Source organism: Aotus nancymaae, unplaced genomic scaffold, assembly GCF_030222135.1.
Source record: "Aotus nancymaae isolate 86718 unplaced genomic scaffold, 86718_ANA_hifiasm-v0.15.2.pri h1tg000039l, whole genome shotgun sequence".
Taxonomy (NCBI): Eukaryota; Metazoa; Chordata; class Mammalia; order Primates; family Aotidae; genus Aotus; species Aotus nancymaae.
In genome coordinates this window covers 5,498,235-5,508,728 of record NW_026988453.1, presented here as the reverse complement: position 1 = coordinate 5,508,728, position 10,494 = coordinate 5,498,235, and the positions used below count along the sequence as shown (strand labels likewise).

The following is a 10,494-nucleotide window of genomic DNA, read 5'->3' as shown; positions in this document are numbered from 1 at the left end:
TCCTTTCATTGTTTTTCCTAAGAAACGATTTCCAGCTCATTCCTTGGTCTGCCAGAGCCGACTTTGTAACCGAACTTGGACCGCCTGATGACGTCCCAGGGTTGATTCTCAGGGTGTAGGAAGCTGAGTGGCTTCGCCCGGCCCGCGCGTTCTCATTTGAATGCGTGGGTATTCAGAGCGCTGGCCAATAGAGAGAAGCGCTGGTTGCGCTTCTTTCCCGGGGGATTACTATGGACCAATCACAATCCTCTCAGATAAGGGGCGGAGCCACGCCAACCGTCCGAGGTCGCGCAGGCGCTGGTATCCAGTTGGTCCGCCCGTTGCTGCGTTGTGAGGGGTATTCGCTAAGGTAAGCAAGGAGAGTATTCTGGCTCCCCATCTGTAAAAACGTACCCGGAGGCGGAGGTTGGAGTGAGCCGAGGCTGCGTCACTGCACTCCAGCCTGGGGCCTGGCGACAGAGAGAGACTCTATCTCAAAAAAAAAAAAAAAAAAAGAACGTACCCGGAGGAGGTCACTCAGTCTTGCGGGGAAGGAGTCCTGTTTCCGCTTAACTTGGGAGTTTTCCCCTCTTCTGAAAGCAGAGCCTCACAAAAGCCGCTGTTGAGCGGAGGGTCTCCCTGTATCTTTGCAGGAAATCGTGGTCAGAGTTCCCCTGCGCCTTCCTCCTGCCGCTGGAAAGGACATTAACAGCCCACTACTCGCCGCGTGTTGTGCGCTGGCTGTTTTGCCTTCTTCAACATCTAGTCCAAACCCACGTTTCGGTCATTAATTATCCAAATTTACTACGGACTTGATACAAAAAGGACTAGGGATCTGCCCTCAAAGAATTCACCCTAAGGGGAAGAAACTGTCAGGGGAATTAGAACACGATGCAAATTGATGTGGACGCGGAGAGGGTGACATTGGAAAGGTGTGAGGGGTGGGGATGCATTACTAGGGAGGGAGTTGTTATTTAATATGTACATATCTATAGGTGTGAAAGAATAAGACTTTTATGGGCAGCAGGAATAGGGCAGTATGGCTGAAGCATGAGTTTGTGGAGAGTACATACTAGATATAAGGCGGGATGTAAGGGTTAGATTGTAAAGAACCTTTATACCCAGAAAAATAGGCAGTTATTCGTGGCATTTGAGCCAAAGAATGGCATATGCCAATTTTGGTTAATATAGTGAGACTGGAGTCTGGTTGCTCCCTTGGGAGAAATTGTCTTGCTTGTTCTAATCCCTTTACCACGGCTTTGCACTGTTCTCATTTTATATAAAGGTATGCTTTATAGTTTATACTGGGTATCCATGAGGGATGGTTCCAGGACATCCTGCGGATACCAAATCCATCAAAGGTCAAGTCCCAGATATAAAATGGTGTAGTTTTTGCATATAACCTATGAATGTCCTCCCATATACTTTATATTTAAACTATGCATGTCCTCCCCATATAGTTTATATTTAAGAGATTTAAGAGCCTTTGTTGCTCAGGCTGGTCTTTTTTTTTTTTTTTTTTTTGAGACAGAGTCTCGCTCTGCCACCCAGGCTGGAGTGCACTGGCATGATCTTGGCTCACTGCAACCTCTGTCTCCCGGGTTGGAGCAGTTCTCCTGCCTCAGCCTCCCAAGTAGCTGGGATTACAGGCGTGCACCACCATGCCTGGCTAATTTTTGTATTTTTAGTAGAGACAGGGTTTCCCCATGTTGGCCAGGCTGGTCTTGAACTCCTGACCTCAAGCGACCCACCCGTCTCAGCCTCCCAAAGTGTTGGGATTACAGGCATGAGCCACCTTGCTGGCCAGTTTTGTTTTCTTTTGTTTTTGAGACAGAATCTTGCTCTGTCACCCAGGCTGAAGTTCAGTGACATGATCTCAGCTCACTGCAACCACCTCCTGGGTTCAAGCCTTTCTCCTGCCTCAACCTCTTAAGTACCTGGGATTACAGGCCCCTGTTACAGCACCCAAAAAAAACACAAAAAACAAAAAACCCTAAACTCATAAACCACAAGGATCTCACAAGAAACTATAGCCTGGGCAACAGTGGGAGACTCCATCTAGATCTTGGCTCACTGCAACCTCCTCCTCCTGGGTTCAAGCAATCTTATCTTACTGAATTTCTACCCTTTTCCCAATTTGATTTAGAGGATCTGTGAGTCTCAAAGAAGTAAAGAGACAGGCGATTGTTTGTGCGATAAAATTTAGGTCCACATTAACCACAATTTTGGAAGGTGTAAATAGGCTAATTTTTGTATTTTTAGTAGAGAGGGGATTTCCCCATGTCTGCCAGGCTGGTCTTGAACTCCTGACCTCAAGTGATCCACCCACCTCAGCCTCTCAAAGTGCTGGGATTACAGGCAAGAGCCACTGCACCAGGCCTCACAGGCTGTTCTTGAACCCCTGCATGTCCTCCCATATACTTTATTTATTTTAGAGATGGGGGTCTCCTTTGTTGCACAGGCTGCTCTTGAACCCCTGGCCTCAAGTGATCCTTCTGCCTTGGTCTCCCAAAGTGCTGCAGTTACAGGTGTGAGCCACTGTGCCGAGCCCTGCCCCATATACTTTGGATCATTTCTTAATTACTTATAATACCTAATAAAATGCTGAGTAAATTGTTGTTACACTGTATTGTTTAGGGAATAATGACAAGAAAAAATGTACAGTACCTGTTTGGATGAAATTTTTTTTAATTTTTTTTTTTTTTTTGAGACAGTCTTACTCTATTACCCAGGCTGGAATGCAGTGGCACAATCTCGAAGTACAAAACACTTCTAGCAAAAATCTTTATTTTTAAGAAAAAAGTATTTTTTCTCATTTTCTATTTTTGTCATAAATTTTTATTCTTTCTAGTGGAACCAAAACTTGAACTTCCTTTTGGTTGATACATGCCCAGCAAAACTGATCAAAGAAAAGATGGCACAGATAAACAGTGTTAGAAATGAAAATGGAAACAAAACCATAGATAACTACAGAGATTAAAAAGATAAAACATTATACAAATAAATTTAAAGTTGCATGAAATAGATAAATTTGTGGGAAAACTTAACTTGCCAAAAGTGATGCAAGAAGAAATAAAGAGCTTGAATAACATTTAAATAAATTGGATTTGTAGTTTAAACTTTTCTTAAAATGAAAACACCAGGACCAGATAGAGTTCTTCCAGACAACCTAGTAACAAATTATCTCTTGGACTAATCCACAGTGTGTCAAAAAAAAGGAGGCAGCATTCCCTAACTCATTTTAGGAGGCTAGCATAACCTTAATACCTAATAAAGACAAAATAAGAAAGGACAGTTACAGGCCAATCTTATTGATTAGCATAGTGTTAAAAGCTTTCCCTTTAAGGTTAGAAATCTGACAGTACCAACTATCAGCTTTTCTTTCTTTCTTTCTTTCTATTTGTTGTTGTTGTTGTTGTTGTTGTTGAGACAGGGTCTCACTCTGCCACCCAGGCTGGAGTACAGTACAGTGGCACAATCGTGGCTCACTGTGGCCTCCATCTCCCCAGGCTCAGGTCATCCTCCCACCTCAGCCTCCTGAGTAGAGGTTCATGCCACCATACTTGGCCCAGCTATCAGCTTTTCAGGCTGATGCCACCATACCTGGCCCAGCTATCAGCTTTTCTATTCAACATTGCACTGGAAGTTACTGCCAGAATAGAAGGCAGGAAAAGGATTAGAAGGGAAGAAATAAACTGATTATATGAGGGTGATATGATTGGCAGTGTAGAATTATCATTCCCAGACCACTCCCCACCCCAAATAGATTCATCATTAGCATTATTAAGGCTTTGGTTAAAAATCAATTCGATTTATATGTCCCCGTAAGAAATGGATGGATAATAGTGTTTTTGAAAATATAGCAAAAATATAAAGTACTTAGAAATCAATCAAACAAAAATTAGATAAAGCTTTATAGAGAAAATTACAAAACCTTTGGAAAGCATCAAAAAAGACCGAAACAGCATGTTCATAGATCTTATAATTCAATATCATAAAGATATCAGTTCTCTCCAGTTTGGTCTATAGTATCAATAAAATTACAATCCAAATCACAGAACCCTGTTATGATTTGGATTATAATTTCATATATACATATTTATGTATGTATTTATGGACTTATGAACTGATTCTCAAATCTATATGGAAGAGCAAAGAGCCAAGAATAGTTAAGTCATTCCTGAAGAAAAAGACCAGGTGGATAAGCTATAGTAAAACATCACGTTGTACACCTTAAATATATACAGTTTGTCTCAGGGAGGATCCGTACTCAGAAAAAAAAAAATATATATATATACACACACACACACACACACACACACAATTTGTATTTGCCAGTTATACCTCAGTAAAGCTGGGAAACAATTTAAATAAATAATAAAAAATGAATAAGCCATGGTAATTGAAACAGTGGAGTATTGTCTCAGAAATAATCCAGTTGATCAATGGAACAAATTCAAGAGTCCCAAAACAAATCCACATATACAGAAATTTAATTTATAGTAATATCAGCAGGGAGTTATTCAATAAATGGCATTAGAATGATTGGCTGTTCATATGGGGGAAAACTTTAAATTGGACCCCTACCTCACTCACTGTACATAAAATTGAGTTCCTAGTGAATTAAATTTGAAAAGCAAAATTATAAAATATTTGAAGACTGTAGAAATATCTCTACATTTGAGGGTAAGGAAAAATTTCATACACAAAGTATAAATGTAAAGAAAAAAATTTTTTTTTTGAGATGGAATTTTGCTCTTGTTGCCCAGGCTGGAGTGCAATGGCATAATCTTGGCTCACCGCAACCTCCACCTCCTACGTTCAAGCAATTCTTCTGCCTCAGCCTCTCAAGTAGCTGGGATTACAGGTGTGCACCACCACACCGGCTAATTTTGTGTTTTTAGTAGAGATGGGGTTTCTTCCATGTTGGTCAGGCTGGTCTTGGACTCCCGACCTCAGGTGATCCGCCCACCTCAGCCTCCCAAAGTGCTGGGATTACAGGTGTGAGCCACTGCACCCGGCCAGGAAAAGATTTTAAGATTGATCATGTTAAGAGTACGTGTTCATTGAAAGGCACCATGGACAACATGGAAAGATAAGCACAAACTGGGGGATATTTGTAACATATATTGAAGAATTGGTGTCCTTTGCTTGGTTAGTAGAGGGAGAACTAGGGTTGAAAAGAGTGTTGGGTGAATGTGTGGGCATTGGTTTTAGGTGAGAGAGATTTTGAGCATATTTGCATATTGAGGGTGAGAAAGATGGAATAATTGATGGACTGGTATCCCTGAAGATTGGGAGCATGTAGAATCCATAATACATGGAGAGAACCTCAGACATTTAACATTTGCTTGTATCTCAGAATGTTGACTGTCTCTACCACTCTTGCTCTCACAAAGCATATGTAGACTTCCTCACAACAGCTAATATTTGTCAAGTCCCTTACTGTCAGGCATGCTAAGGCTACAGTAGTAAGCAAAATCAGACCCAGGCGTGGCCTCATGAGTTTATAATTTATCAGTGGAAACACCCACTATTTAAAACCTTTAGTGTTTTTATTTTTTGTAGAACTTTTTACAATTTTAATTCTTTATTTAAAAAATATATTTGCTTGAGTAGATAAACTCAGATTCCCTTGTCAGAATAGAGATAATAAGAGGAATCTTGGCTGGGCGTGGTGGCACATGCCTGTACTTCCAGCTACATGGGAGGCTGAGATGGGAGGATTGCTTGAGCACAGCAGGTGGAGGTTGCAGTGAGCTGAGATTGCACCACTGCACTCCAGCCTGGGTGACAGAGCAAGACCCTCTGCCGGGTGCATTGGCTTACGCCTCTAATCCCAGCACTTCGGGAGGCCAAAGCAGGCAGATAACTCACCTGAAGTCCGGTGTCTGAGACTAGCCTGGCCAACATGGCGAAACCTTGTCTCTACTAAAAATAAAAAAATTAACTGGGCGTGGTGGTGCACACCTGTAATTCTGGCTACTCTGGAGGCTGAGGCATGAGAATTTCTCAAACTCTGAAGGTGGAGGTTGCAGTGGGCTGAGATGGTGCCACTGCCCTTCAGCCTGGGTGACAGAGTGAAACTGTTTGTTTAAAAAAGAAAAAAGGAATCTGTCCCCCACCGTCACTACTTTGAAGCTGTTTGCTGAAAACTTCATAGTCATTATTGCTGAAGATTTCATGGTTGCCTCTTTTCTCCTCCAGTGCATCCCAGCCAGCTCTTAGTGTGGAGCAGTGATCTGTGTGTGGTTCCTTCTACTTGGGGATTATGCAGAGAGCTTCACGTCTGAAGAGAGAGCTGCACATGCTGGCCACAGAACCACCCCCAGGCATCACATGTTGGCAAGATAAAGACCAAATGGATGATCTGCGAGCTCGTAGGTATCAAATTAAGTATATGACGAAAGTCATGACCCTATTGAAGATTGTGCTGAAATCAAACATCTTGTATATTCTAAAGTAAGGAGCAGTTACAAGGTTAGAGTGCCCTACCATCTTTCTACCCAAATGTGTTCACTTTTATAAAAGGTTTGCTTCACATTTCTTGCCTCTTTGACTTTTTATTATACCTTTGGCTGATTTATAGCCAAGATTTAAAGCAGTGAAGCAGTGTTTAGATCAAAGATAACCATCTCAAATATCTGTAAGGCCAGATGGGAAACATACATGATTAGTATATTGCAGTCCAAACAAAACAAATCTGTAGGTTGTATTTGGTCTTGTGGCGAGCATTTTGCAGCTTCTGCTTTAGATTTTGTATATGTCCTTTGTTTGACACCATCAACTTTTTGAGTATATTAGCATTGTGGCATGTTGCATGAGGACTTGTTAAAATCCTGAGAGAGAATTATTGTCCTAGGCCTACTTTCTCTGTTAGGACCATAGACCTCATTAGCTCCATATGGTGGTAATTCAAATGATCTGATTGCCTGTTAACTTTTTCTTTCTTTCTTTTTTCTTTTAAGAAATATTAGGTGGAGCCAACACACCTTATGAGAAAGGTGTTTTTAAACTAGAAGTTACCATTCCTGAGAGGTTAGTATGAATCAGCTTCTCAACCTAGATGGTAAAGTACATTTATTGGAAAACAGAGCAATGTAGTAGATGGAGCATTAAACGTAGGGGTTAAAGGACTAGGTTTTAATCCTGGCCTTATCATGACTTAATGTGACCTTGATAAGTTATTTTATCTCTCTAGAGTTCAGTTTCCTTCTCAAGAATAATGGGCCAGATCCCATCAAAGGCCCCTCACTTTTTAAATTGTGGTAAAATATACATAACATACAGTTGACCATTCTTAAGTGTATAGTTATTGGTATTAAATACATTCACATTGTTGTGCAACCATCACCAACATCTATCTCCAGAACTTTTCATCCTCCTAAACTGAAACTTCATAGCAATTAAACTATAACTCCCCATTTTTCCCTGCTCTCAGCCCCTGGCAACCACTTTTGTGCTTTCTTAATATTCAGGTTCCCCCCGCCTTATTTTTAACTTGGTTCAGGGGTACATGTGTCAGTTTTTGTTTCGTTTTATTTTTTACGCTCCCCACCCCTGCCGCAAGTTTTTTATATAGGTAAACTCATGTCATTGGGATTTGTTGTACGGATTATTTCGTCACACAGGTACTACACCTAGTATCCAATAGTTTTGTTCTTCTCCCTCCTCCCACCCTCCACTCTCAGGTAGGCCCCAGTGTCTGTTGTTCCCCTCTTTGCGTCAATGTGTTCTCATCATTTAGCTCCCACTTATAAATGAGAGCATGTGGTATTTGGCCTTCTGTTCCTGCAAAGGCTGTGATCTCATTCTTTTTCATTGTTAAGGCCTCTTTTAATTCAAGTCTCCTTTAAGGCTCTCATCAGGTAAGTTATAGTTATAGATTTGTACAGAATAGGGAAGAGAAGAAATGAATATCTAACAGTTGAAGCATAGACTTGTAATCACTAGGTCAGATCATGGCCAAACTTGTTCAAGTCTTGAGAGAATAGCTTAATAATCATGTGGTGCATCAGTTTTTAAAACAGACTGGAAACTTTGCAAGGTCTGTGTCTCACTAAAGATACATAATAACTAAATGAAATGTATAAACCTTACTTGAGTCCTGTTTTGAAAAACCCAGCTATAAAAATTTAAAAAAAAAATTGGGGAGAACAATTGAAATCTGAAGAGTAAGTGATAAATTTTTCATAGATGTAATAGTATTGTAGTTATATAGGAGAATATAGAAGATGAAGAATTCTAAATTCAAGAATTTAGAAGGTGAAGTGGCTTGAATCCAGTGGTAGATATATGGATGTTTTCAGTACTGTTATTTCAAGATGATTGATTGTGAATTTTCATAATGAAAGTTTAGGAGGAGAGAAAGTTTGCCTCCCAAAGGCTGTCTCCCTGACATTTCTGTAATACCAACATTATTGTGACCAAGAAACTATTTTAAATGTATTTAGAAGCAAAATTATATAATGAAAATTATCTCTTCTCTATTCTTTCATAGGTACCCATTTGAACCTCCTCAGATCCGATTTCTCACTCCAATTTATCATCCAAACATTGATTCTGCTGGAAGGATTTGTCTAGATGTTCTCAAATTGCCACCAAAAGTGAGTTGTGGGCAAACAGTTGACTCTACAGCATTCTGTTTTCTTCATCTATTAGAGTATCGCATTCTAATATAAAAGCAACTATTTGTCTGTTTGTGTGTAGGGTGCTTGGAGACCATCCCTCAACATCGCAACTGTGTTGACCTCTATTCAGCTGCTCATGTCAGAACCCAACCCTGATGACCCGCTCATGGCTGACATAGTAAATGTCCCCATTTCCCTCTGCAACACATATCCTACCTTGTCTCTACCACTAACTCCCCCTGTGTGAGGATAGCTGCAGTAGCTCTAACCGACTACTGCAAATCATTTTTTTTCTCCATTAACCCTTTTCTTTGATTTTGTCTCAGTCCTCAGAATTTAAATATAATAAGCCAGTCTTCCTCAAGAATGCCAGGCAGTGGACAGAGAAGCATGCAAGACAGAGACAAAAGGTATATTTGCTACTATTGTCAGTTAATTAAGTATATATAGTATATATATGTATAAATAATGTTTCTTAGATTTGCCAAATTCGTACTAAACTCTAGAATGGCTAGTTGATCTTTTTCTCCTGTTGCAACCTTCTAAATAATCATTCAGCAAAATAGCCTAATAGCTCAACCAACCGTAGATATTTCAGAACAGTTACCATATGTTGGCAACACTAGAGGGCAGGCAGCATCTGGTTAATTTCTTTTATACTGTGGGTAGCAGGGATAGCGGGGTGGGGTCTCAGATTCTTTTTTTCTAAATTTTAACACAGAAGAATCTATATTTGCAGGGACTAGTTGCAGAAATAGGGGGAATCTTACTTTTCTTATGGTACCATTCCTGGAAGAAGTTTGAAGGAAAAACTTCAGATCAATAGAATTTCCTCATTTAGCAAAATACAAATTACTGGAACATGGAAATTAGCACATCATAGTTCTTGCTGAGTCCTTCAGATTGAGTTAAATAGCAGTTGTGTTACTTGTAAAAAGAAATAAAAATTAAAACATACAAAACAATTGAGGAAGATGTTTTTGAGAGAATATCATATGTACAATTCAATATATAAATCTTGCAACAAAGAAGTACATGGAAATAATATTACAGAGCTTTGTTTTTCTCCATCCTGGCATTTGTATGAACCTTACTGTATTTCACCCTATCTCTTCCTTTTTAGGCTGATGAGGAGGAGATGCTTGATAATCTACCAGACGCTTGTGACTCCAGAGTATACAACTCAACACAGAAAAGAAAGGCCAGTCAGCTAGTAGGCATAGAAAAGAAATTTCATCCTGATGTTTAGGGGATTTGTCCTGGTCCATCTTAGTTAATATGTTCTTTGCCAAGGTGATCTAAGTTACCTACCTTGAATTTTTTTTTAAATATATTTGATGACATAATTTTTGTCTAGTTTATTTATCTTGTACATATGTATTTTGAAATCTTTTAAGCCTGGAAAATAAATAGTCATTTAATGTTGAATATGTGTTTATCCTGAAAGTGTGTCTGGGAGTAAACTGGCCAGAGAGCTATATAATCAGAATGTTAAAATATTTGGAATTGTTGTCCTTTAGTTTGCCAGCTTACCAGCATCACTAGGGACATTGAATGTTTGACACAGATGTAAAATAGCTGTAGAAACAATTCAATTACCCTTAACACTTTCAGGGATTATAGCTTTTCTGAGGTCTTAAAATAATGTGGGAAAAAGATAATAGACCCTTTTGCAAATTTTTATTTTTTTGAAGCTTTTACTTTTTATGATTTACATAGCTGACCAGAATTGCTGTGATAAAACTTTCATTTGTTCAACAAATACTCATTGAACACCTACTGCTTGCCAAGTAGTATGCTAGTGTTTGAGAATGAAATGGTGAGAAAATCAGATGTGAGATTAACCAAATACTCATACAAATTTAAGTAGGGATTTCCTCTCTCC

The 10,494-nt window shown here is 39.5% G+C and overlaps 1 protein-coding gene across 2 annotated transcripts; it reads left to right on the top strand.

The window, feature by feature from the left end:
• Positions 1-267: 267 nt before the first annotated feature.
• UBE2T (ubiquitin conjugating enzyme E2 T) lies at positions 268-10,037 on the top strand. 2 transcript variants are annotated; one of them, XM_012459474.2, is made up of 7 exons: positions 268-349; positions 6,187-6,359; positions 6,948-7,017; positions 8,480-8,585; positions 8,689-8,787; positions 8,936-9,019; positions 9,733-10,037. In XM_012459474.2, the coding sequence occupies exons 2-7, from the start codon at positions 6,251-6,253 to the stop codon at positions 9,856-9,858; spliced, it is 594 nt and encodes a 197-aa protein (XP_012314897.1). In that variant the 5' UTR covers positions 268-349; positions 6,187-6,250; the 3' UTR covers positions 9,859-10,037. The 2 variants fall into 2 exon arrangements, with proteins under 2 accessions (XP_012314897.1, XP_012314898.1); XM_012459475.2 differs by lacking the exon at positions 8,689-8,787.
• Positions 10,038-10,494: the final 457 nt, after the last annotated feature.